The following is a 27,979-nucleotide window of genomic DNA, read 5'->3' as shown; positions in this document are numbered from 1 at the left end:
CAGCAGCAGCCGCGCGCCCCGCCCCAGCCGCCGCGGGCCTAGCCGAGGGAGGGGTCGCGGAGGCGGCCGCGGCGTCAGCGGCGGCCCGAGCGGTGGGAGCCACGGCGCCGGAGCAACATGGCGGCGCGAGTGCTGCACGCCCGCGGAGCGGCCTCCGCCGGCGGCCTCCTACAGCGGGCGGCCCCCTGCAGCCTCCTGCCCGGGCTCCGGTGAGCAGCGCCGCCCTTTCGGGGAGGGGCCGCCGCGGGGCGGAGGGCGCGGGGTCCCCGGCGCGGGTCTCCACCCCGGCCCGGCCACGCTCCCGCGGGGCAGTGCGGCCGGGGCGGCGGGGCCGGAGGCCGAGGTCAGCGGGGTCGGGGTGGGCGGGCGCCTCTTTGGGGTCCGAGCGCCTTCCCCTCGGGCTCAAGGTCACGGCGGGGACGGCGCTCGGCGCCAAGGCCACGTACGCCCGCTGTGCGAGCCCGGCCAGCGGCACCTTAACCCGGCGCGACCCGGAGCGGCGGCCGGACGGTGGGCGCGCGGCCGAGGCTGCAGGCCCTGCAGGCGGCCAGCCGGGGCCCGCCGGGCGCGCTGGGAGCGGCTCGCCCGCGCGGAGCCGCGATGTCTGCAGCTGCAGACACCACTTACCGCTCCGGCCGTGAGCGCTGCGCCCCCGTGGGAGGGGAGGGCAGGGCAGGAGGAGGCCTCAGTCCTGGGAACGGTGTGACTTGCATTTAAAGTCGTGCATCAAAAAGTATTTACCATGATCCGCACTAGGTAGGCGTCGGGTTCATGTTTTAACTTTTTGTCTAACCTCGTTGGATTCAGTTCGGTTTTCTGAATCCAGCACTTTGACATAATTCATGTCCCATTTTTTCACATTAAAAAAAAAAAAAGCCTGTACTAACTTACACTAAAGTAGGTTTACTTTCTCGTTTTCTTTGCATTGCATAATTTAAATGGCATGTTTTCATTTGTTGGCTTTTAATTAAATAAGGAGCCTCTAGAAGATACAGTTGAATAAGGAGCCTCTAGAAAATACAGTTGGCACCTACAAATGAAGAAGCGAAGAAACTACCTGTTTGTTAAACTCTTGCTTTATGTGATTTATTCCATTAAATCCCAGTAGCAATCTTAAGAAGTAAGTAATAGGATCTGCATTTTAGAGATGAGATCGGACCTCAAAGGGTGTGAGACACACCTAGAAAAGGCATTTTCTAGCCTGAACCCAAGTTTGTCTGGCTTCAGGCCCAGCACCCTTCCTAGGACTGATGCTCAACTTGTATTTCCAAATTTGATGTTTCCAAGTTAACAAATCAGCCTCCTTTTATATTTTTTGAAAATATGTTTTATTTATTTATTTTTTTGAAATATATTTTATTGATTTTTTACAGAGAGGAAGGGAGAGGGATAGAGAGTCAGAAACATCAATAAGAGAGAAACATCGATCAGCTGCCTCCTGCACACCCCCTACTGGGGATGTGCCTGCAACCAAGGTACATGCCCTTGACCGGAATCAAACCTGGGACCCTTCAGTCTGCAGGCCGATGCTCTATCCACTGAGCCAAACCAGTTAGGGCTTGAAAATATGTTTTTAGAGCAAGAGGAAGGGAGAGGGATAGAAACATCAATGATGAGAGTCATCTACCAGCTGCTTCCTGCATGCCCCCCACTGGGGATCAGGCTCACAACCCAGACCTGTACCACGACCTCCTGGTTCATATGTGGAAGCTCAACCACTGAACCACGCCAGCCGGGCAACCTCCTTTTATTTTTGTTCTGTTATTGAGCATCTACTTCGTGTCTTACTTTTTTCACACAGGTGATACGAGCCCATGAAATTCATATTTTCTTTCAGCTGAGGCTGAAGATATTTACTCAACATGTTTACCCACAGCGCCCAAGGTCACAAAGCCAGGAAACTGGAGAACTGGTCCTGGGTCTGCCCAGTACCCTGACTTCCTGCTGGGGCCACATGCTCTTGAGCCTGGAGTCCTTATCTCTGTCCAACCTGTTGGCTTTCTGATTGCTCTCTCAGGTCCCCTGTCCTCTTTGACTACTCCCTGGGCTCTCCTCTGCCTTAACTGTACATGTTCTTTAGGACTCAGTCCCAGTTAATGATCTGATTCCATCAAATACTGAATGTATATGATGTCTTTGAAGCCCTAGGGAACTGAGCGTAATAGCCTTGGTCACAACCTCAGGAGGCCATAGACTTACAGATCTGCTGTGAGAGAAAACCGGGGAACCGACCACACGAGGTCATGGAAGGCCTCTTCAAGAAGATGGTGTTAAGCCTGGCCAGTGTGGATCAGAGATTGAGCATCAACCTATGAACTAGGAGGTCACAGCTCCATCTCCAGTGGGGGGCATGCAGGAATGATTTTGTTTCATCATTAATGTTTCTATCTCTCTCCCTCTCCCTTCCTCTCTGAAATCAATAAAAGTACACGTATTTTATTTTATTTTTTTATTTTTTTTTTAAATATATTTTATTGATTTTTTACAGAGAGGAAGGGAGAGAGATAGAGAGTTAGAAACATCAATGAGAGAGAAACATCGATCAGCTGCCTCCTGCACATCTCCTACTGGGGATGTGCCCGCAACCCAGGTACATGCCCTTGACCGGAATCGAACCCGGGACCTTTCAGTCCGCAGGCCGATGCTCTATCCAGGCGAGTATACGTATTTTAAAAAGATGATGTTAAGCTGAGATCTAAAGAGTCAGTGTGCATGAAAGTCTTGAGCGGGAAGGAGTCAGGCATGCTGGGAAACGCCAGTAAAGTCTAGGAGGCTGGAGCACAGGAGTGAAGGGAAGACTGGCTAGAGGGCAAGTGACAAGGAGCAGGGGCCAGGTCATTCCAGGCCTTGCAAACCGTCTTAGAGAGCTTGGGCTTTATTCTGGAAGCTGTGGGAAACATTTGAAGGTATAAATTCTAGTGTGTCATGATCTGATCCTCAGTTTTTAAAAGATCAGTCTGACTATGGAAAGGGTACAGAATCAAGGGCAACGGCCAACTGAGTGGACGCTTGTGCCATTTACTGAGTTATTTGTTCCATTGGTATGTAAGTGCCCACCATATGCTGGGTGCTATTATTGTAAACAGTGAATAAGGCACACAAGGTTCCCGCCATCTTGCTAGTAAGTCAGAAAGGGAGGAACAGGTGTGGGGTGGGGAGCAGTTTAAGATGGCTGGAATTCAGATGGGAAGGCCAAGTAGGCAAGCAGTTGGCCTAAACCAGCGGTTCTCAACCTGTGGGTCGCGACCATCAGAAAACACATATAGCATATCAGATATTTACATTACGATTCATAACAGCAAAATTACAGTTATGAAGTAGCAACGAAAATAATTTTATGGTTGGGGGTCACCACAACATGAGGAACTGTATTAAAGGGTCGCAGCATTAGGAAGGTTGAGAACCACTGGCCTAAACCTATATGACTCTAACCTATCTGACTCCTTAAAGGAGATGTCTGGGCTACAGGAAACACTGGGGAGTTGTCGGCATACAGGAATACTAAATGTTGATAGAGACACGGGTTTCAGTATACTGCTTTGTATTTGATTGAAAATTTTCATAACAATTTTTAAGTCATACGAATGAATGCTATTACTTTGAGAGATTATGGATAGAGAAAGGGCTGAGAAACAGCCTGGGATTTGACAACATTTACAGGCCGGATGGAGGAAGAAGAGGCGGGCACGGGAGACAAAGGGAGCAGCCAGTGAGGTCATTGTTATGTGACAGTGCCCAGAGGGGTAATTTCGAGGAAGAGTGGCCACCTGTGCCAGGTGCTGCTAAAAGGTTAAGGTGAAGAAGAAAACTGGACTTGCCAACAGGGGTACTGTGGCTGACCTTGCAGGAGCGGCTTCAAGGGGAAGGAAAAAGTCTTCCCGGAACGCTTACCGGCCAGCACTTCTTACTTAGCTCTGCTCAGGGCCAGGCCCAGAGTTCCAGCTACTTAGTGGACATGCACTCGTGCCCCACGGGTGCCTGAGATGCTTATGGACCCAGAACTAAACTCCGCTTCCTCCTGCAGAGACTGCTTGCTTCTCCTGGGTTCTCTCTCCCCAGTAATGGAACATCTTCCAGAAACCAGAAGGCCTTCCCCAAGCCCATCCCCTCCTGCTCCTTCCTTCTACCTCCAACACATCTTCACTCTCCCTTCAGAATGGCCACTCCCCTCGCTCAACTCGGCAACACACTCCCTGCCTTATTGCTGTAGTCCGTCCGCCATGTCACTGCTCAGGCTGCTTTTTACAGCTAGGATTTTTTTTTAAACTTGCTAGCATTGCACCGTGTACCAGGTAGAATCCAGCTGATGGGCAAGCACGGTGCCCAGGAGCCTAACCACCCTGCCCCCCTTGCCCTCCCGTTATCTCAGTCGCCATTCTATTCTGCCTTACTTAACTCTTTGCTATTCCAGAAACATGCCATACAGTTTCATGACTCTGTGCCCCTGGACATGTTGTTCCCTTTGACTGGAATTATCGCCTGCCTTGTCCACCTGTTTTTCTTGTCCTCCAAGACAGGGCCAGAATGTCTCCACTGAAGTCCCTTTCGCTCCTCACAGGCCTTGAGCTCCCACAGTGTGTATGTGTGAGTCTGCAGTATCCGTGATCACTCTGCCTGTTTACTGATCGTTTTTTCCCATGAGACTGAGCAGGCCAAGCATCTGGTTCACCTTTATATCCACAGAGCCCTGGCACATAATGCTTACTCTATTTAAAGTCTAGTGCTCCCATTCCAAGCACTACCCAGGCCCGCCCTTGCTTAGCTTGCAAGATCAGGTGCGTTCAGGGTGCTATGACTGTAAGGTAAAATGTGCTGCCCCACCCCACCCTCTGTGAAGTGCTGTACAGCATATGTATGTGATCTTGTAAAGACCACTGATAGAAATGTTTGTCACTGTCATTGAAGAACCTCAGCCCCACCTGCATCTTATCACCCTGACAGCTGTTGGCACAGCTGCTTCCACCCCTTCAATGATTCAGCTTGGACAGCTAGGTGACCTGGGCCCATTAGGCAGCTTTGGTCACCTGACACTCGAAAGATTTCCGAGTTTCACAATCAGTTGAAGATAATGCTGGGCCAGACTGTTTTGCAGTTAGTTGCTGCCAAAGTTCACAAGCACACGCCACTCAGGTTCTTGTGTGTCCTGTGACATTGACTTTTTTCTAGACTTACCTTTATTTTACAAAACATTTCCATATCTCTGACCTCATTTTACTCATTCTAAAGTATATACCTTTGGTCCTCGCCAGTGTGGCTCTTTGGTTGAGTGTCAGCCTATGAACCAGGAGGTCACAGTTCGATTCCCAGTCAGTGTGATTCTCTCTCATCATTGATATTTCTATCTCTCCCTCTCCCTTCCTCTCTGAAATCAATAAAAGTATATTAAAAAGCAAAATAAAGTATCTACCTTTGGTATTACTAAAATCTGGGGCAGATGCTCAGTGGGGGAGATTTGTGTTTGGGAGGTATCCCTTACTAGTAAAAATATTTTGAACTTTCTAGATCTAGGTTCATACTTTTATTTTGTCACTTCTTAGCTCAGGTCATTTAACCTGTGTGAGCCAATCTTTTAAATTCGATAATAGCTACCTTGCTAGATTGTTCTGAGGACTAAATGAGTTGACAAACTACCTCATCCAGTGCCTAGCAGCCAGTATATACTTGTCCTATCTAATAAAAGACAAAAAGGGTAATTAACCGTACCTCTGCTACGCTTCCCATTGGCTTATCAGGGCAATATGCAAATTAACTGCCAACCAAGATGGCGGCCAGCAGCCACGCAGCTGAAGCGAACATGAGGCTTGTTTGCTCCAGTGATGGAGGAAGCCAAGGTTCCCCGCCTGCCGCGGCCCAGCTCTGAGCTCCAAAAGCAACAATGTTTCAATTATAGAAGCTAAACAAACCCTAGATACCTGCTTTCAGCCAGCTGAGGCCTCAGAGCTGGGAGGCCAGTGACGGCAACAGAGTTTCAATTTATAGAAGGTAAATAAATCCCAGAATAAAAAAAAGAAAAGAAAAGGAAAAAAGGAGAGGCTGGGAGCTTCAGTCCTGGCCAGCCTGAAAACGGCCCTCAACCCCTCACCCAGACTGGCCAGGCACCCCAGTGGGGGCCCCCACCCTGAAGGGGGTGTGACCAGCTGCAAACAGCCATCAGCCCCTCACCCAGGCTGGCCAGGCATCCAAACGGGACCCCCACCCTGATCCGGGACACCCTTCAAGGCAAACCAGCCGGCCCCCACCTGTGCACCAGGCCTCTATCCTATATAGTAAAAGGGTAATATGCAAACTGACCCTAACAGCAGAAGGACTGGGAATGACTGGTCACTATGACACACACTGACCACCAGGGGGCAGACGCTCAATGCAGGAGCTGCCCTGTGGTGGTCAGTCGCTCCCACATGGGGAAGCTCTGCTCAGCCACAAGCCAGGCTGATAGCTGCCAGTACAGCAGTGGTGGTGGGAGCCTCTCCTGCCTCCTCAGCAGTGCTAAGGATGTCTGACTGCAGCTTAGGTCTGCTCCCCACTGGATGTCCCCCCAAGGGCTGCCGGGCTGCCAGAGGGATGTCTGATTGCCATCTTAGGCCCAATCCCCCGGGGAGCAGGCCTAAGCCAGCAGGTGGTCATCCCCCAAGGTGTCCCAGACTGCGAGAAGGCACAGGCCGGGCTGAGGAACCCCTCCCCCTGAGTGCATAAATTTTTGTGCACCGGGCCTCTAGTTAACTTATAATACCCATAGGTTCTAAAGAGGAGGGAAAAAATTACTTTGGGAAATTTCCTAATGCTGATACTTTTAGAAACTTTCATTGAACTCCTTTCTTAATTGTTCATAATTGTTATTCATAGGTTCTTACAATTTATTTACAAGACAAAAAAATAAACAATTTCTGTTTAGTGAACTTAAAATCTAAAATAAAAAGCAAGAATTATACAAAGTCCCATTAACAAACCTTAAAACGTTCTACTTTGTAACTCACTAATTTTATATACTTGCCATTTTGCTTCCTGATATTATGCAAACACTCCAAAATGTGGTGTGTTTAAGAGGCTAAACAAATTGACAAAACATTTTTATTTTTATTGAAATAAATTTAAGCATGACTCATTTGGTGAATTGCCTTCTTCAGAATGAGTTTATTTATATAATCAACCAGTGAATTGAAAACAGAAACAAACACCATATGTTTTAGGTTTTGCTAAAGGGCTAATTGTTGTTATATATAATTTATCTTTTTATTTTAAAAGTTTGTTTTAACACTTTCTTAATTCTCTGGAATTTTACATATGGTAAAAGCAAGATAGAAGAATTGTAAATATCTTTTCACAAATGTCATTTAAGATTACATATTGTTCTCCTTTGCACTTGTAAGAAAAATTGCATAATTGGTGTTAACTTATTTTGCTTGTTTACTATCAGCTTGCAGCTTTTTAATCTTTGAAGGATTTGAAAAAGTATTTTTATATTTCTTGATCATTATAGAAAATGTTGATAATTTTATATTTACATATTTTAGTTTCTGTATTTGTAAGCTTACGTCATTCAAAGGTCTTTTTATCTGGTTTCTAGCTATTTGTGATAATATCCTATGAATTCGTTTTAAATTAAAAGAATCTCTTATGGGGAGAAAATTGCTTGTAATGTTTGTTCATTAAAGCAGCAACTCAGTTTTTTTCTAGCATTGTCACTTACTAGCAGTTCACTTTGTGTATTTATGATACTGTTCAGTGCCTGCTTTTTCCACATAATTTCTCTCAGAGATATGTGCATGTAGATCTGGCTCATTCTTTTTAATGATTTCATTCTGTTCTGATTTGGGATATTCCCTAATTCATTTGACCAGTCCCTGTTAATGAATATCCAAATTGCCGGTATCAGGAGCAAACTGGAAAAAGGGCAATAATGAACGTTTTTGTGCATTCATCTTGATCTACTTACCTAACTATAGCTGCCTGTAGGACATAACTACAAGTGCTATTATTGGGCCAAAAGGCCTATATAGTTTCAATTTTTTTTTAAATATGTTTTTTTATTGACTTCAGAGTGGAAGGGAAAGGGAGAGAGAGTTAGAAACATCAATGAGAGAGAATCATTGATCAGCTGCCTCCTGCATGCCCCCCACTGGGGATCAAGCTCACAACCCAGGCATGTGCCCTTGACCACAATCGAACCCAGGACCCTCTAGTCTGTTCTATCCACTGAGTCAAACTAGACAGGGCCACAGTTTTAATTTTGATAAGATAATGTCACACTGCCCTCTGGGGGCATTACAATGATTTGTAATTCCACTTGGAAGAGTATGGAAGTAGGCACTTAAAAAGAAACTCGGAGACACAGACAACAAAATGAACGGTGGTTACCAGAGGGGCAGTGGGTGGGAGGGAGGATGAAGAAACCAGACTTTGGGGTGATGAGCAAACAATAGAGTACACAAATGTCAAATTATAGTCTTGTATACCTGCAAATTATATAATGTTACTAGAGGGCCCGGTGCATGACATTCGTGCACTGGGGAGGCGGGGTGTCCCTCAGACTGGGCCAAAAGGGGCCCTCTTGCAGTCCGGGACCCCTCGGGGGATGTCCGCCTGCCGGCTTAGGCCCAGGTTGCGGGTTCAATCCCCAGTGTGGGGTGTGCAGGAGGGAGCCGATCAATTATTCTCTCTCATCATTGATGTTTCTATCTCTCCCCTCTACCTTCCTCTCTGAAATCAATAAAAGTATATATTTTTAAAAAATTGCTTTATAGCCTGACTGGCATGGCTCAGTGGTAGAACATTAACCTATGAACCAGGAGGTCCCAGATTGATTCCCAGTCACGGCACATACCCCGGTTACAGGCTCAACCTCCAGTTTGCGGTGTGCAGGAGGCAGCCAATCAATGAGTCTCTCTCATCATTGATATTTTTCTCTTTCTCCCTCTCTGAAAGCAATAAAAAACATTTTTTTAAAAAATTGCTTTACAGGAGGGAAAACAACATAGTGGAAATTGCAAAGATAAGCATGAGAACTCTGTGAGGAGAGCCACAAGTTACTGCCTTACACTTTATTCCTGCTGTTTAGAACTACATGATGGAAAAGCGGGCGTTTTGTGGTATCCCAGGCTCTAGAGCAGTGCTTAGAATAGGTGCTCAAGGCATGCTTCCTGAATGGATCGGTGAATTTATGGAAACAGTGTGTCATGTGACACTACCTAGAGACACTGAAATCTTGGTACCTCCGGTGAAACTCAAATTTTTGTATTTATTATTCCATAGGGGGTTGGCGTCTTCCAGTCAGAGACCTCGAGAAGACAGCTGGTTAAAATCCTTATTTGTCCGGAAGGTTGATCCAAGAAAAGATGCTCACTCTAATCTCCTAGCCAAAAGGGAAACAAGCAGTCTATACAAAATACAGTGTGAGTGATAGGTCTGCTATCTTCACAGTTGACTTTTCTCCCTTTGTTCATAAGTTCATCGTGGAATTTTCTTTTGTTTCAGTTCACAATGTTAAACCGGAATGCCTAGAAGCATACAACAAAATTTGGTGTGTATACCAAACTATCGTTTACTTGGGGAAAATAATGATTTTAATATTTGTTAGTTCAGTCAGCACTTGATAGCAGAGTGAGATCTTTGTTCCATTTTCTTAAAGCTGAACGCTCAGAGGCTTCTTAAATTGAGCTCTGTGTGGGATTACAAAGGGCATTTTGTAAGCACTCAGACAGTAAATCATCACATAAGCTACAAACCTTAGGATGTTACTAGACTCAGGGTTGGAAGGAACCTTACAAGGTTGTCTATTCCATCACCTCATCCAGTGCTTGAGTCCTTTCCGCACACCTTCCTGCCTGCCTGTGCCTAGATACATTCATACATTCCGTCTCTGGGCAGCTCTGAGTGTTAGGAGTTAGAACTTGTGTCCCTGCGACTTCCATTGTTTCCCATTTTACTTCTCAGTAAAACTGTCCCGTTTGCACGTAGCTGCCATTTCTTCCCACATCTTGCATTCACCAGGATGCAAGTCCCTTCAGCAGGTTCTCATGATTTGTGACCCATATGTACTTACAGAACTTGTAAACTTTTAGACTAAAGAGAAAAGTAAGTGTATCAGTTCTTAATTAAATTAATTGAAATAGTATTTTAATGAGCAAATATAATTTAAAAGCTTTTTTTTTTTTTTTTACTTTTAAAATCTGCTACTTTCATAAGGAAAGAATGATTCTGTCACCAGAATCAGCAAAATTTTCAGAAGCAAAAACCTATTGTTTTATTTTTGGATGTGGTTTGTGAAATAACATTAGTAAAGAATTTCTTACTGCAGCACAATTTTCTTTGTTAAAAAATGCCCTTCAAAAAGGCAGACACTTATTTTCTAAATCTTTTCTCGTAAAATGAAATTATTTCTCTGTGCTGATGTTTCCTTGAGTTACCTTCCCTGTCCTGTTTTTATTCATCTCCTGTCTCAGATTTCTGTCTGTTTATAATTCCATTTGGATGTCTTGCTCTTCCTTCAAACTCAACAGATAGAATCACCTTGCGCTTTCAACATCGCTGTGTGTGTCAATCACCATGGTTTTATTTAACCCTTTCCTTAGTTGTTTGTGATTAGTTAGTTACTAAAGGCTGTGTGTTCTCCATTTGACATGTATTTGAGTTCTCTGCTTTTTCCTTCTCCATCTCTCTTTCCCAGCCTGTTGAGCCCCATTTCCAACTACCTCCTTTCTGACTCCTTCCTGGACTTGTAGCTGTATCTGTACTTCCACCTCAACCTGTAATCCAGTGTGCAAAACTTTGTCAACTTGATCTGCTTGAGTTCTGTTTTCTCCTTCCTCTTGTTCTTTTTCTCCTTTCTCTGAAGCTTCAGCAGCTCCTTGTTTGCAGTACTTAGAGACTTAACTCTTGCCTGGTTTGTTGGGGCCCCAACAATGAGGTTCTTTCCAGCCTATCCAGTTCTGGGTGTAGGTATGCCGGGGTCCAACCCCAGCGGGTCCAGGGGTCCCCAAAGGTGTGGACGGAGTCGGCGAAGAAGGAATGACACGGAGACAGCGTTCAGTTGATCAGCAGCCTAGCTGGGATCTCTAGCCAAGTTCTGGTCAGGATCTCCAGTGAAGTTCTGGTTAGGATCTCCAGCCAGGTTCTGTGTCCATGTTGTCTTGCTAGGTTCTCCAGCCAGGTTCTCCAGGTTCTCCAGCCAGGTTCTGTAGCCATGTTCCCTCGCTAGGTTCTCCAGCCAGGTTCTGTCCAGGTTCTCCAGCCAGGTTCAGTCACCAGGTTCTAGTCAGGTTCTCTTGCCAATTTCTGTAGTCAGGTTCAGTCCAGGATCTTTTGCCATGTTCTCTCCAGCGAAGTTCTTCTGTCTCTAGAGAACGTTCTGTGTAGGTTCTGTGCCAATTTCTGTCTCTCTCCGTTCTGTCTTCTTACATCTGTATTTATACCAGTTGATTCAATCCTATCAATCTCTATTTCAAAGGTTAGGGCGTTTCTTATCTCCATTCCAGGGAGTAAAGATTATGTAGCTTAAGCATGATTGTTTGTAGTTAAAGTGATTAATTACCCACCTGGCACTTAGTTAAGAGGTTTTATTCCCTCCCTAACTTCAGGGGAAAATCCCTACCTGGGGAAACAACCTTTCTCAGAGACCTTGGTTAAAACACATAGTGCCAAGAAGGTGAGCAAACATATTAAGAACAGTATGCCATATATGCCAGGTCCCTTGAAATAGCAAGCATGGACCGGCTCCCGGCATAGGTATTAACTACCTTACAACCTCCAGGTAAGGCCAGGGCTTCCAAAAACAGGTTGGGGGCTTCCCACAAAGAGGGTTGCCTGCAAATCCATGGATGACTTTGTATTGGTGAAAACCTACGCCCCACTGGCAGTCCCCTTCCTGGACCCACCTGGGTCATTTGTACAGGCTTCCTCCTACACTGGCTCCAGTTCAGGGTTATTTACTTCCTGCTCATGCCATACGACCAAAAGGAAGCCCCTTTCATTTCCCTAACAATCCCAGCCCTGATTCCCATTAATCTCTTGGTTCTGAACATAAGTCTATATGAGTCAGTACAGTGACCACACCATGTGTATTTTTAGAAGGGTGGCATTTACTTTTATGGGTGTTTAGTTAGACATAGACCATTCTAACCTTTTCTCTGTTGACTGTTAGTATACACCAGTGATGGCGAACCTTTTGAGCTCGGCGTGTCAGCATTTTGAAAAACCCTAACTTAACTCTGGTGCCGTGTCACATATAGAAATTTTTTGATATTTGCAACCATAGTAAAACAAAGACTTATATTTTTGATATTTATTTTATATATTTAAATGCCATTTAACAAAGAAAAGTAAAAAAAAATGAGTTCACGTGTCACCTCTGACACGCATGTCATAGGTTCGCCATCACTGGTATACACCCTATCCTGGTGCCCCAGCTCTAGTGGTGACTATTAGTTTACTATCACTCAGTGTCGGCAAATAATTTGAACTGGTTCCAATTCTGATCCTTGATGTCTTTTTGTATCCATTGTTGAACCTCTATTATACTTTTTATCATAATTTTTCTATTCAAAAAAAGAAAGGCTTAGCTTTTCTCTTGGCATGGCATAGTTATGTCTCCTTTGCCTTTCCCTGTAAATTAGAATCTGCACTATAGGAAGGTTTCTATAGAACCAAGCTCTGATACCTCTGTTCAGGTAATACGTTGCCATGACCTGGCGTGGCTTTGCCTCTGCTCTCTGCAGTCAATGCTAATGGAATGGGTAGTGTGTGCGGTGTGGGATTACGTGATACGCTCAGATCCCCTCAGTTGGTTGCATTGAATAGAACCTAATCATTGCTTTCTGTTGTATTTTTCATTTGGATTCTACTGTCACGAAATGTCCTTTGGAACTATTGAAGTTGTGTTGTGTTCTAGCTCTGTCTTCCTCCTTACTTACGGCCGACTTTTCTCTGCCCCGTTAGCGCTGCCTGATTGTGCTGTCTCCTCTGACTTAAACATTACTTTCTTCCCTTTCTTATTTTTCCCGTGTTCTTTTCCTACTATTTCCATTTCCCTTATTCTTCCTATCTTTGAATCAGCAAAACTTGGCTTTTATAAACATCACCATTCTTAAGTACTTCTTTCTGAAATGGCAAATGGCACCCATAGTTCCTAGAATCTTGGAACCTTTAGCTCTTTATCATTTTTATCACTATACTCAAGTTGGGGGTATCAGAAACCTAAGCTTCTGATAAGTGGGGTATCAGAGTAGAACAGAATTCAGCGAAAAGGTTAATTTTGCATGTTGTTTTATCATAAATATATTCTGAGGTCAATTATCAGAACATGGAGTAGGTGACCTTTTTCCTGTTACTGATCATGTGTTGTCCACCTGGTATAATTTTGTTGGTTGTTTAATTAGTGTTGCTATCTCTTCTCTTTAAGTCAAGAGGTGTTGCCAAAGATTCACGAAGATAAACATTACCCTTGTACTTTGGTGGGGACTTGGAACACGTGGTATGGCGAGCAGGATCAAGCTGGTAGGAAGCAGACGTCTTTGGCATAAACACTTGTTCCTTCAGCCGTTGTATAATATTTAATTTCATGCTTGTTTTTATAATCAAAGCTTTCCAAGTCTCAGTCTGGTTTTATGGTTAAAGTCATTTCTCCAGTAATTCATTGCAAAAACTTTTTTATTGTTTTAATATTTGAATCTGTTATTATAACTTTATATTGTAACTCATAGGCAACATATGGCACATTGTACTTTTGTACTGTGTTAATATTATACACATCTGGAATATTTTCAAGGTAAGAGTATCATGAAACTCTAAATGGATGTTATCTTTTAAAATATATTCCAGTCCACCTCTGGAGGTATGAAGGAGGCTATCCCGCCCTCACGGAGGTCATGAATAAACTCCGAGAAAATCAGGTAATTTTGAAAAATGTTTACATTTTTACACTAATGATATTGTGATGTTAGTACAGAATTAAATGTTTTTTGTAGTAAAAATTTTATTATTTGGACTCTCTGAAGATGTATGCAAACATAAAGTAACCAGTTATAATATTATTAAAATACAGTTTGTTTTTTTAAATTCTCACCTGAGGACATTTTTTAAAAATATATTTTTATTAATTTCAGAGAGGAAGGAAAAGGGAGGGAGAGATAGAATTATCAGTGATGAGAGAGAATCATTGATCAGCTGCCTCCTGCACGCCCCACACTGGGGATTGAGCCCACAATCTGGACATGTGCCCTGACTGGGAATCAAACTGTGACCTTTTGATTCATAGGTCGACGTTCTACCACTGAGCAACACTGGCCAAACCTGAGGACATTTTTCATTGATTTTTAGAGAGAGAGAGAGAGACAGACAGACAGACAGACAAACATTGATAGGTTTCCTCCCATATATGCCCCAACCAGGGCCGGGGATTAATTCCACAACCTAGATATGTGTCCTGACCAGGAATCAAACCTGGGACCTTTTAAAAGTATATAGAATGACGTTCCTAGCAGCTGAGCCACACCAGCCAGGGCTAAAATAGCAGTTCTCATTCTAAAAGTCAGTTGTACTTAGAAACTGAAAAGCTGGTACTTTGAAACCGGTAAGTCAACACTCTAGACACAATCAGCCTTTGGTTAACGAACACCTGCTTCAGGAACATCTAGCCACATATTCTTTACCTTGGGCTGACTTTGCTATCCTCTCCCTCCCTAACAGGTGCATGTTAGTGGAGAGAATTTTAACAGACAGACATTATTAGGAAAGAAACCCATTTGAAAAAAAAATTTTTTTATTGATTTTAGAGTGAGAGGAAGGGAGAGGGAGAGTTAGAAACATCAATTGGCTGCCTCCTGCACACCCCCTCCTGAGGATTGAGCCTGAAATCGGGCATGTGCCCTTACTAGGAATCAAACCAGCAACCTCTTGGTGTATGGGACAGTGCTCAACCACTAAACCACACCAGCTGGGCAGGAAAGACAACCTTTTGTATAGCTTCCCAGTACAAATATAAATGGCTTTTGGATTCTTTGATTTTGTTTTGTTTTGTTTTGTTTGAATTTTTATGAGTTTATCTGAGCCAAACTTGCCCGGAAGCAAGATCTCAGATACTCCCAATTCTTTGATGGTTTGTAGTCTTCATGTAACTGTTGTTATTACACTGTCACCCCCTGTTAGGAGAACCTAAAAAGTGGGAAATTGCATTTGTTTATATTGTCATTTAAATAATTAGGGTGGCCATGTAGCTTGTCATCTAAATCTGGACACTTGAGAGTGAAAGGGAATGGTAATAGTCGTTGGGCTGATTTGATAAGATGTAAACTGGGCCCTAGCCAGTTTAGCTCAGTGGATAGAGCGTTGGCCTGCGGACCAAAGGGTCCTGGGTTTGATTCCAGCCAAGGGCATGTACCTCGGTTGCGGACTCCTCTCTGGCCTGGGCCCTGGTCAGGGGCGTGCAGGAGATGCAACCAATGGATGTGTTTCTCTCACATGATGCTTCTCTCTGTCTTTCCCTCTCTCCTCCGTTCTCTCCAAAAGATCAATGGAAAAATATCCTCGGGTGAGTATTAACCAAAAAATAAAAATAAAAAAAGATGTAAACTGGGACTGTCTCAGGACATTGGGACCCTATTTGTAATAGTATTCTATTATAGGAGGAATGCAACTGTTACTAACGCGGGCTTATGTATAAATACTAGATGATTTCATGAGCACATTTTTTCACTCAAAGGAATTTTTGCATTTCCGGAAGGCAAGAAGCAACATGCTTCTTTCCAGGAAGAATCAGCTGCTATTAGAATTCAGTTTCTGGAATGAGCCTGTTCCACGGCCAGGACCTAATATATATGAACTCAGGTCTTACCAGCTTCGAGTAAGTACTGAAATATGAGCTAACTGTGCCTCATGAGTACCCTTAATGCTGATAAAAACATTGAGTGTACATTCTGTGATTTGTTTGGCATTATATTTTGGCTCGTTGTCACCCCTATCTAGTCCTCTTTTTTTTTTAATCTTCGTAGTTTCTCATTCCTTCTCTTCTGCTAAGCTCTTTTGTCTTTTCTAATCTTATACATAATATTTATTATTTGACATTATATAGCATTTCTATTTTTAAGAGGAAAGACCTAAAATGCAGCACTAGGTACATTATTTAGCATCTAATATAATTGAGCTAAAGCAACTAATAAATGTGTGACTATTGAATAAATTGATTCATTAATTTATTAGATTAAAGATTATAAGATTAAAAGGGAATAAATAATATTTTGTAAGACTTTCTAGATGTTCGTCCACTAAATGACTACTAGCAAGAAAACCCAGATAGCACCATTGTTCAACACTCACCATTATACTGGAAATTCAACGTGATATCCTTATTAAGTTTACTTAAATAGAATTTTTTTAAAGCTTTCAAAATAAAGTCTGAATGAATACCTACCAACAGTTTAATAATTAAGTACATCTGGAGGATGGGCCTAGGCATGGTTTTGATAACAACCATAACTGAATGACTTATGGTAGGTTTATAGTTGTAGGTGAAACAGTTTATTCTTGTGTTGTTATGTGTTAATTACTGTATTATTTCCCATACAAACAACTGTAAACGTACTTTTGCCCCACCCAGTATGTTGTCTTCTTATATGAAGCCATAGACTGTTTTATTTCCACTAGAGGATAAGTATGAACACAGTGAATAATAATATTTTGTTGCTTTTTTTTTTTATTATTGATTTTTTACAGAGAGGAAGGGAGAGGGATAGAGAGTTAAAAACATCGATGAGAGAGAAACATCGATCAGCTGCCTCCTGCACACTCCCCACTGGGGATGTGCCCGCAACCAAGGTACATGCCCTTGACCGGAATCGAACCTGGGACCCTTGAGTCCGCAGGCCGGCGCTCTATCCGCTGAGCCAAACCGGTCAGGGCTATTTTGTTGCATTTTTTAATTTGTTACATCTCACATGATTAAAAATTAATTTTTAAGTTAGTTTTCTCATTTGTTATATTACACTTTTATTCTACATTTCTTCATTAGAGGACTAATAAACCAAAATTCAAATCTCTTTTCAGCCAGGAACTATGATTGAATGGGGCAATTACTGGTGAGTATATTACCAAATGGTGAGTTTGTAAGTCTTAGTAATAGATTATATTAGGCCATCATGTTAAGTCTAGGGATAAATTCTGGGGATAATGCTGTGATTTGATACTAGACTATTGTGTTGTTTGACATTTTTATTATGAAATTTTTCAAACATATACAAAACTAGGGAGAATAATCCATGGATTCCCCTCTTTCCATATCCATTACTTAGCTTCAATAATTATCAACACATGGCCAGTCTTGATTGGAGAGGGGCACACAAGGGATCTTTTTGCGCAATTGGATTGTATTGATGGCTGCACAAGCCTGTAAATTTATTTTAAAAACATGGATTGTACACTTATGTGAATTTTATGGTATGTAAAATATACCTTGATAAAGCTACCAATGACATACCTCACTAAAGAGAATTTATACACAAATCCAAGGCTGACTCAAAGTGAGGAAACTGATTAATGTAACACATACAATGAGGCTGGAATTAGGTGCCCAAAACCTGCTCTGGCCTCTGCACCCGCAACACCTGCTTCCATGCCGTTGTTAGAGCATTTATCACACCCCAGCAGCGCCTTCAGTTTCCAGTTCTACAGCTGCTTGCAACGTGTGGCACATCCTGAGTGGTAAGTGTTGAATGGATGGCAAAAGACTAGTGGTCACATAAGAAAAGAAAGTCTGTTGCAGTTGCCATATTGTAGACAAGCTCTGTGCCTTAGTGGAAAGATTACAGTATATTCATGCAGTGGGATTCTATACAGTGGTTAAAGTAAACCTGATCTGTACCTGTTAGCAGAGCCATCTTGGAAACACCACATTGAGGAGAGAGTTAAAAATATGTACAACATGATGTCTTTTATGTAAATTTTAAAAAGATTTAACAAAAAAGTTATATAAACAAGATATTTAACAAGAGCTATATAAAAAGATATAACTATTGTTCATAGATACATACATATAAAGTAGAAATATAAAACCATAGACAACAAGACTCATATTCAAGAGCGAGAACTACTTCCAAAGAGTAGTGACTGATGGGGGAGGAAGACGGGGTTGGCGATGAGGAGGATTAAAAGAGAGCTACAATGCAAAAAGAGCTGAAGCAAATACAATAAAACGTAGTGTTCATGTTTTAAAAATCTAGGTGACTAGAATGGTTGAAATCCTATCTAATAAAACCCTAATATGCAAATTGACCAAACGACAAATGACACACACTGACCACCATGGGGCAGACACTCAACGCAGGAGCTGCCCCCTGGTGGTTAGTGCACTCCCATAGGGGAAGCACCACTTAGCCAGAAGCCAGGCTCACAGCTGGCAAGCGCAGTGGCGGTGGCAGGAGCCTCTCCTGCCTCTGCGTCAGCGCTAAGCCATCAGTCAGACATTCCCCGAGGGCTCCCGGACTGTGATAGGGCGCAGGCCGGGCTGAGAGATACCCCCCGACCCTCCTCCAGTGCACAAATTTCATGCACCGGTCCTCTAGTATTTCATAATTGAAAAATTTTAAATCATCTTAATTCATATTCAGAAGTCACTTGATAAAATTTGACACATTTTATTAGAGATGCTAATTCCTAATTTTAAAAAAGCACTAAAATTAGGAATAAAGAACATTTTATTTAAATCAGGGTTTGGCCGAAACCGGTTTGGCTCAGTGGATAGAGCGTTGGCCTGCGGACTGAAAGGTCCCAGGTTCGATTCCGGTCAAGGGCATGTACCCGGGTTGCGGGCACATCCCTAGTGGGGGATGTGCAGGAGGCAGCTGATCGATGTTTCTCTCTCATCGATCTTTCTAACTCTCTCTATCTCTCCCTCCCTTCCTCTCTGTAAAAAATCAATAAAATATATTTTAAAAAAATAAAATAAATAAATAAATCAGGGTTTGGCACAAACTTGTCTGTAAAGGACCAGATAATAAATACGATAGGCTTTGTGGACCTTGCTATGTTGGTCACTGCTCCTTAGCTCTGCTGTCTAATGCGAAAGCAACCTCGGGCAGTGTGTAAGTGAATAATGTGACTGTGTTCCAACAAACTTTATTGATGGATGCTGAAATTTGAATTTCCTACTTTCATGTGTCATGAAATAAATGTTTTTATTTGTGTGTTTTTTTTCAAGCACTTAAAAATGTGAACTCCATTCCTAGTTCCTGGGCCATAAAAACAAGCTGCATAGGGTGGGATTTAGCTCAAGGTCTGTAGTTTACTGGCCCTGATTTAAATGATAAAACTATCTCTCCATTTTAACAGCTACTTTAAACTTAATGGTGAAACACAAGAAGCATGCTCATTACCATTAAAACAAAATACTACCAACTTTCACCATTATGATCTATAGTAATAAAAGGGTAATATGCTAATTTGACTGGATCTCATTCTGGACGAAGCTGGGACTGGAGGGAAGCTTGGATCCCGGGTGCCTGCTGGCAGCCAGTGGGAAACCTGGGTCCTGAGTGCCTGCTGGCAGCCGGAGCAAAGCCCAGGTGCCTGCCAGCTGCTGGAGCGAAGTCCGGGTCCCAAGTGTCAGAGGGAAGCCGGTGCCGGCCCCTGGGGGAAGGAAGGCCTACTCTTGCACGAATTTCGTGCATCGGGCCTCTAGTTGTATAATAAAAGCATAATATGCTAATTAGACCAGACAGCCAAACAACCTTCCAGACAAAGCTGGGGCTGCGAGGGCCGAGGCCCTTGCACGAATTTTGCGCATCAGGCCTCTAGTAATTGTATGTTGTATTTGGAAATCCTGACTATTGTAATAAGAGAAGAGACAAGCCAAATATCTATATTTATAAAAGCCTAAGCCAGGGGTCCTCAAACTACGGCCCTTGGGCCATATGCAAATACAAATATTGTATTTGTTCCCGTTTTGTTTTTTTACTTCAAAATAAGATAAGGGCAGTGTGCATAGGAATTTGTTCATAGTTTTTTTTTAAACTACAGTCCGGCCCTCCAACGGTCTGAGGGACAGTGAACTGGCCCCCTGTTTAAAAAGTTTGAGGACCCCTGGCCTAAGCAACCGTTTGACCAGTAGCTATGACACGCACTGACCACCAGGGGGCAGACACTCAACGCACAGGCATGGAAACATGGAACAGACTGATGAATCTCAGAGGGAAGGATGCAGGAGGGAGGGCAGGAAGAGATTAACCAAAGATCTTATATGCATATTAGAGGCCGGTGCATGGATTCGTGCACCAATGGGGTTCCTTGGCCTGGCCTGCGGGGACCGGGCCAAAACCAGCAGTCTGACATCCCCCGAAGGGTCCTGGATTGCAAGAGGTTGCAGGCCAGGCCGAGGGACCCCACCAGTGCATGAATTTGTGCACTGGGCCTCTAGTATAATAATATAAAGCCTCAATAATTAAGAGGTATGCAAGAGTAGATTATTGGCCATTGGTCAGCTATTGACCCTTGGTTCATCTTTATCCTTAAAGGAGAACCTGTGACTTTTATTTCTTTTCAACATATATGCTCTTCTGTTACAAAATTTCTTGCATTGGACTAGATAATTTTTAAGAACTGTTCTAGCTCCAAAAAATGGTTCTATGATCTTTATTTCTAATGAGTCTTTTCTTTTAAGGTCATCAAAGGTTAAAGAATGCAAAGTTAGAAATTCCTTTATTTTGAAAACTAAGAAATATATATTTGATTATACATATGGGGGAGGAAAAAAACATTTTCCTCCCACCCTTTTAAATCCTGGCTGGACTAATAATCAAATTAACATAAGACAGATTGATAGGAGAAAATGACCAAATTTATTATGTATGTTCCATAAGAATATGAGACCCTAGGACATACCTGGCAGTTGAGGCTCTATGCCATCTTGAGCCAAGGAGAAGAGAGTGTTGTGGTTTGGGACTTCAAAGGCAGCAAGGCAATTCACATGGAGATGAAAAAGCAAACATTTGCTAAAAAAAAAAATGTTTGCTGGGCCATCTTTAGCAGTGAGACACAGAGAAGGCTTTGACCAAACAGGCCTTGCTCCCTGTCTATGGCACCTGGTCCATCTTACACAGTAGTTATCTTTGCTAATAGCTCCCTTCCTGTAGCATGTCCTCTATCTAAATTCTCTTAGGCAGTTAGGGGAAGTCTCTCATTTCCTAAAAATAACCAGTTTAAAGTAATGTCTCAAAAGTATTTTGGGGTGGCAACTCACTTTCCCTCATATACTATTACAGGCACCATTTTATTAAGGGTTTTTTTGAGGGGGGAGAGGAGCTTGTATATGTAATAATTTAGTTGTCCATAGAGTCGGATTGTTCTGGGGTTGTTGGCTTTTGTTTTTGTTTTTGTTTTTTTGTCTGTTACTAATTAAAACTTGCCCACCATGGAATCCATGAGGAAGAACTGAGATTATTCTTCAGTTATTTTGAAAACTACTTATAAAACCAGTTCAGCGTTCAATTTATATTTTGGCACATAGGTAACTATTTTAAGATGGTGATCTCCTCTTCACTACATGCTTCTGATTTTGACCAGGCTAAGGCAAGTATGTCTTCTTTGCCCACTGTAACTGAGCTGGAAAAATTCAGAATGAAATGAATAATCCTGAATGTTTATCACTGGCAATGAAGGAGCATTTCTTCCTTCTGAGTTAGAATGCACGTTAATGTGATTTGCTTAATCTCAATAATTTACCAATCAGACTTGTAATTTTTGTGAAGACATTGATCAATTAATTCTAAATGCAAAAGTTAAAGAATTTAATATCATTTGGGGGTAACCCATGGGGGCAATAGCAAGAGATCCCTCCTTCACCAGAAAAGAAACTGAAAGCATGGGGCACGTGGATGAGAGCCGAGGATTTCGACCTGATCTTGAGCCTGGCTTCCTCCCTCCCACCACAGGTTGCCCTTACTCTAACCCCTACCCCCTGACCCTTTGGTGATGTTCTAATTCAGTTGCTATGAAGTTTGCCTCCAGGAAGGGAATTCACGAATCAATTCAACTGAAAATCATCCCTAGAGGGTTATGTCTCACTATACGTATTAGATTGGCATGCTTGCTCATATGCCTCCAGCTCTTCACAGTGAATTAGAATAAACCCATCTTCCCAAGTCCTGCCAACTCTGGGACCACGATGAAAATCCCAGGTAGTGTTGATATAAATTTTTTCAGCTTTGATTCTAGAAAACTGCTTTTGGAAAAATATATACATTTCAAAATATTTTTAGGATTTCAAATGCATCACTAAATATAAAAATAAAGTACCTGGAGCAGATACGAAAGAAGGTGTTTGAAGAGCTGATACCTTTTGCAATAGGAAGTCTTAAGGAAAGTCAAAGACAGATGCCAATTGTCAACCAATTTAATCACAATTTCATGTTATACGAATAGAGACAACGTATTCCATACTTTCCCTCCACACATAATATACAGTGAATGCCATTTGATACTCATTTTCCTAATGGTTTGCTCTGGTAAGAAGAAATACCCAGCAGAAGCTTCAGTTTTGATCCTGACGCTGTGTGGCCAAGAAGTCCCACCCTCATGGTCCTGTGTGCTTCCCGAAAGGTTGCAAATCGCCTTTATAGTTCAGAGAGCTCCCGTGATTCTCCGAGTCACTGTCTCCGCTGCTGTGAAGGTGTGCTTGCTTCATCTCAACCCGTTCTCCCTGTGGCATCTCGGGTGTCTTCATACCCAGGTTTCCCTCACTTTCAGCGAGTTTTACAAGAAGCCATTCTTAAGTTCACTGGTCCTATCCTCTGCCACCTTTCTTGACTTTATGTGAAGAATCAGCATGCCCTAATCAGTTTGGCTCAGTGGATAGAGCGTTGGCCTGTGGACTGAAGGGTCCCAGGTTCGATTCCGGTCAAGGGCATGTACCTTGGTTGCGGGCACATCCCCAGAAGAGTGTGTGCAGGAGGCAGCTGATCGATGTTTCTCTCTCATCGATGTTTCTAACTCTCTATCCCTCTCCTTTCCTCTCTGTAAAAAATAAATAAAATATGTTTAAAAAAAAAAAAGAATCAGCAGTGCAACCACATACCCTCATGTTTTTATTTTAATAGTCATAAATGTTTACCCACAAAAATGGCTGGTATAGCTATAAAAAGGTACGTTTACATGTTACATATATTAAAATAACTTTCGATTGCATCTGATAATTTTTTTAAAAAATTATTCTTATTCTGAAAAACTTGTTCCGAGTATGGAGGAAATTTACTGATTCTTGTGACCACCCTAATTCAATGTCTGAACCTTGTTTTTTTTTCCTTGCAGGGCTCGTGCGATTCGCTTCAGACAGGACGGTGATGAAGCTGTTGGAGGATTCTTCTCTCAGATTGGACAGTTATACATGGTGCATCATCTTTGGGGTATTTATTGTTTTATTCCTTCATTTTTGTTTTACTGGGACTTCACAGTTTATTACTAAATAAAATGTACTAGGCAGTAAAGGGTATCTCAAGTCAGTCATCTGAAACTGTAGCAAATGCAAATGTCACAATGGAAGCTAAGTTCTGGGCTGTCTGGAATGAGAGGTCAGCAGCAAAAGTGTCCATAGACTTCTGGTAAACGGATCATCCAGGCGGGGATAATGGTGAAAGGAATCAGAGAGGTGAAGTCAGCAACCATGGCAGAAGCAAGATGGTAAAGCTACTGAGTGCTTCACGGCATGGTCCCTACCATCCTTTCTGGACCCTGCACCCTCTCCATTGCTGCCTCAGAGACAGCTCCCTGCACGTGAACTCACTGCCCGCCGGGGTCTTGTTCTCACTGGCCTCTTCCTTCTTCGGTATCTTTCAAGCCTGACTCAGTGTGCCCCCTCCCCCAAAGTGCATGTCACTCTCCTGAGCCCCAGTGGTCACAGCTGTGGCTATCTGTGTCTGTCTCCCTGCTGGAACAGGAACATTCTGGGCACATTTGTAAATGGTTATTAAAGTTTAAAGAAATGAAAAGCCCAGCTTATTTCCAGACCATATCAATGAACTAAGGGTGAGTTTGACCTGTTTGGTCCCACCAGGTGCCACACCCCGTCTGCCTGCTGTGTTGGCTTGTCTGGGTGACAGAGGTACGGCGACCTAGTTAATGAGGGGTAAAGCAAACATGGATGACATGCCCCGAGGCAGTGAGTGGGTGAGCATAACACAGGGCGAAAATTGATAAAAGATGGCATAGTAGCTAAACTTAGGATCTAGATGGGATTGGCAGGTAACCGTGGGAAGGAAAGACTAGAACAGTGATGGAGACATGAGAAATTAGAAAAAGGGCTCAGAAAGCTACAAGTGCAGACTGGCTGAATGGTAGAATATGTACCAGGGGCCTAAGACTGGTGGTTAAGCTGAGGTAGAAAAGTAGTTTTTACATTGTGTTCCTGGAGCACCCTGCAAACCAGGGTCTGGAGAGGAGACCCCCACCCTCCCCCAACCAATCACGGCTTCGACCAGGTGCTCATCTCAGCTGTACACGCGGGGCGTCCCGGGCAGTTAGGAGACCGAAAACCCTGCACCCAGTGACAGATGCCACAGATAACCCGCATCTCCACGGAACCTCGGGGACAGCCGTGTCCCAGGGCTTTTCGCTAGCGGAGATTTGACCTCATCAGTGTAAGCGTTTTCAAATGTAGTAGGTTTCGAGACAGAACTTGAAGAAATGTGTTGTGTTCCTGCCTTTTAAGATTATATAAATCTAACCTTCATTGATTTGAGGTAGGGGTGGAGTCGTTTTTATGTTTTAAATAGTGTATGGTCTGTCCAGAGGACATAAACTGAAAAGTCAGGCTTCTTCACTTTCGTCCTCTGAGCTTGGAGAGGCCTCCGGGAGTGGCTCCTGCACATCCTCCTATCCCAGGGGTGGGCAAACTTTTTGACTCGAGGGCCACAATGGGTTCTTAAACTGGACCGGAGGGCCGGAACAAAAGCATGGATGGAGTGTTTGTGTGAACTAATATAAATTCAAAGTAAACATCATTACATAAAAGGGTACGGTCTTTTTCTTTTTTTTTAGTTTTATTCATTTCAAATGGGCCGGATCCGGCCCGTGGGCCGTAGTTTGCCCACGGCTGTCCTAGACATACTCCATACATGAGCCGCACAGGGATGTACTTGATAGGTCAGGGTCACCATGTGCTTTGACTCCCAAACGGAGGTCACTCCATGTGCACACACCATTCACTTCCATGCCCACAGCACGTCTGAATGGGAACGCCCAGGTGAAGGAGTCAGGAGTTAGACACAGGCAGGCACTACAGTGTGAGTGGCAAAGCTCTGACAGGCTGTGGCGGACACAGGACAGTGCCTTTAACTCTGTCCCATGGGGAGGATGCGAGGCTTCAGGGAGCAACAGCAGGGTGAGACGTCCACCAGGATCCGCCTCACGCAGACAGAGGCCAGGAACAACGTGGATTTCCGTGTCCAAGAGAGGCCAGACTCTACACCTGTGTCTTCTGAGGCAGTGCCCTTCTCCTCCTTGATCCCCAGTCAGTGTCCCAAATACTCACTGCCCGCTTCCTAGTTTATGCAGAAGAGTATTGAGATATGCAGAGATGAATTCTCAGTCACCTGTCTTTGAAACTCACCCTCACTTTGCCTAAAGTTGGTACTAAATTCCCAAAGTAGTCTCCGTGAAAACTGGATGAACAGCTGGGTCAATACTTAGTGGAATGTAGGGCATTCTGTTTGGTTTACGTCTTGTTTTTTCTGTGTGGTTATTGCAGCTTACAAGGACCTTCAGACAAGGGAAGATATACGGAACGCAGCATGGCATAAACATGGCTGGGAAGAATTGGTGTATTATACAGGTACTATTTTATTCTTCTCACATTATTGTTTTATTATCATTCACCTCGAAGCTAATATGTACTTTTTTAAAATAGTATATTGTTCTAGATGGTGAATTATAAGGTTGGGTGGCAAGGGAGTCAAATTTTTCTTTAATAGTTACATCACTTTTTTTCAATAAAGAAGAATATTCATTCTTTAACGTATGTAGTTGTCTGGTACAGTTTTCAGACCCTTGTATGTTGTAAATTTTACATCATTAGTTTTTTTTGCACATTTCTACATTCTCTGAAAATTTATTTTAAAAATTTTCTAAGCTTTTCCTTTCTCAACAAAATTGTGCATTCACAAAATCATTACAATTTAATACAGCAATTAAAAAGTAATTTTGAAATTTAACTTGACATTTAGACTTTCGTGTGTGTGTTTGTATTTACATGTATACCTATGATGCACGTATAACCACATACATATGTACTATGAAAGCATCGCTGCTTGATCTTTATAAGAAAAATAGGGCTAAATACAACCCGGCCTACCAATATAGGTAATAACTACCAGCCATGTTGCATGTAAGTACATTTATGCCCATGTACTGCCAAGAAAATCAAGGAGTAATTTGTTCTAGAAAATAAGTCATATAATTGTGTCTTTTGCTGCTTATTCTTACACTTTCATCAATTTTCAGAGGTGTGTTCTACTCTGCAGTGAGTTTTATAAGTACAGTGTAGGAATACAGTTAGGTGCAACATTATTTGCTTTTATATAAATTTATTTTAGTTCAAAGAACCTTTTGAGAAAACACTATTTTCCTAAGTTCCTACAAATTACACACATCTCTAGACAGAATCTGTTATAATTTTAATAACATTTTATAGGATGCTAGCTGATCTGTCATTATCTTGTATTTTCCAATATTTTATTCTGTGATTTCAAGCAGCACAACCCTGAACATTCTCAGAAACCTGTTTGTTGATGTATATTGACCATTATCTGTTCAGAAAAGAACAAGACAGTAACCTTGACCCTGTGTTCAGTTCCACTTATTCAGGAAATGGAATCCAGAATCATGATCCCACAGAAGACCTCTCCCCTCCAGTAGAGCTGCAGAGTTTAGATGTGCCTACATAAATTCATGTGACAAGTATTTGTCATAAATTAATTTTAACTGTATATCAAGTGAAAAACACTGAAGTGTAAACTGCTGTATATAGCTTATGAGAGATCCCTTTTCTTTAAAATTTATGTAAGTCTAAGAAAAGGAAACTTACAGTTTGATTGTAACAGTGCTCTGTAGTCCTCTTTGAAACACCCCTGTGTTTGTTGAATAAACCTGGTAATACTGAACCATCCTTCCCACCCTCCGGGAAAAGAGGGCCCAAATTAAAAATTTGAATCCTCTCTAAATAAGAATCTAACCATGAAAAAAATATTAATCATTTCTTTTAAAAAGCAAATCTGTCTTATAGTTACAGATTTTTAGACAAATTTCTTGTATCAGGAAGAAATACAAATTTTGTCATGTTTCTCTGGCAGTTTTTTTGAGTCTCAGACTAGGAACAAATCATGAGTAAACCCAATCTGACTGTTGTCGTTCACTCCCATTTTCAATCAGTCGGCATAGTGAACGTCATCACTAAGCTGGTCACGCTGCCAGGGTACATTGAGGCTGATTCAGTCCTTGCACAGCATGAGGTGATGTCTCTATATGAGAGGGGAAATGGCTTGAACCTGTATATCATGTGATTTTGAAATGGACACCTTGAATAGTACTAATTTTTATTTGTAATATTTTTCTATAACAAAATGAGAAGCACTTGAGAAAGGTTTTATTTTATAAACAATCATTCATGACCTCAGACATTGTCCATTCATATTCTAGTAAGGTCACAGCAGATACTTCCACAATCATGCATGAGGAGTGGTGTGTGCTGAGATTTCAGTTGGCATAAAGCTGCATACTTGTCTAGCTCTGTTTGATTTCGTTTTTTATTATAGTGTGCCAGTTTTGTGAATGTAATCATGTAAAAGTCCTCTTGAAATGAAAAATTGTCTGATCCCCAAATTAAGTAATTTATGTGTAAAATAAAGTGTGAATAAATCTCATATCAAATTTCAAACTTTTACATGTGAATGATTTTTTCCAATAACATATAAAAGTCAATAAAATTCTCTGACTTTTCACATATGACATGCTT

General features: G+C 42.5%; 2 protein-coding genes across 3 annotated transcripts in view; one reads left to right on the top strand and one right to left on the bottom strand.

Moving 5' to 3' along the window:
- Nucleotides 1-27,979, bottom strand: part of SEPTIN14 (septin 14) — a gene marked incomplete at both ends in the record, with an annotated part of 334,062 nt that overhangs the window by 66,421 nt on the left and 239,662 nt on the right.
- NIPSNAP2 (nipsnap homolog 2) lies at nucleotides 30-27,969 on the top strand. Of its 2 annotated transcripts, XM_081089837.1 has the most exons (10): nucleotides 30-209; nucleotides 9,250-9,389; nucleotides 9,472-9,517; nucleotides 13,394-13,488; nucleotides 13,813-13,883; nucleotides 15,692-15,832; nucleotides 17,032-17,063; nucleotides 23,284-23,378; nucleotides 25,718-25,801; nucleotides 26,819-27,969. In XM_081089837.1, the coding sequence occupies exons 1-10, from the start codon at nucleotides 118-120 to the stop codon at nucleotides 26,881-26,883; spliced, it is 861 nt and encodes a 286-aa protein (XP_080945963.1). In that variant the 5' UTR covers nucleotides 30-117; the 3' UTR covers nucleotides 26,884-27,969. The 2 variants fall into 2 exon arrangements, with proteins under 2 accessions (XP_080945963.1, XP_080945964.1); XM_081089838.1 differs by lacking the exons at nucleotides 9,472-9,517; nucleotides 13,813-13,883 and having other exon boundaries at nucleotides 48-209; nucleotides 26,819-27,968.

Source organism: Myotis nattereri (assembly GCF_964212035.1).
Source record: "Myotis nattereri genome assembly, chromosome: 4".
Lineage (NCBI taxonomy): Eukaryota > Metazoa > Chordata > Mammalia > Chiroptera > Vespertilionidae > Myotis > Myotis nattereri.
This window is presented reverse-complemented; position numbering and strand designations above follow the sequence as displayed.

What these genes read in the sequence shown, in the direction of transcription:
- NIPSNAP2 (XM_081089837.1), top strand. Translation starts at nt 118, where the DNA reads ATGGCGGCGCGAGTGCTGCACGCCCGCGGAGCGGCCTCCGCCGGCGGC. An exon ending in AGCCTCCTGCCCGGGCTCCG is followed by an intron (nt 210 to 9,249) that starts GTGAGCAGCGCC and finishes ATTATTCCATAG; the next exon opens with GGGGTTGGCGTCTTCCAGTC. An exon ending in CATGGTGCATCATCTTTGGG is followed by an intron (nt 23,379 to 25,717) that starts GTATTTATTGTT and finishes TGGTTATTGCAG; the next exon opens with CTTACAAGGACCTTCAGACA.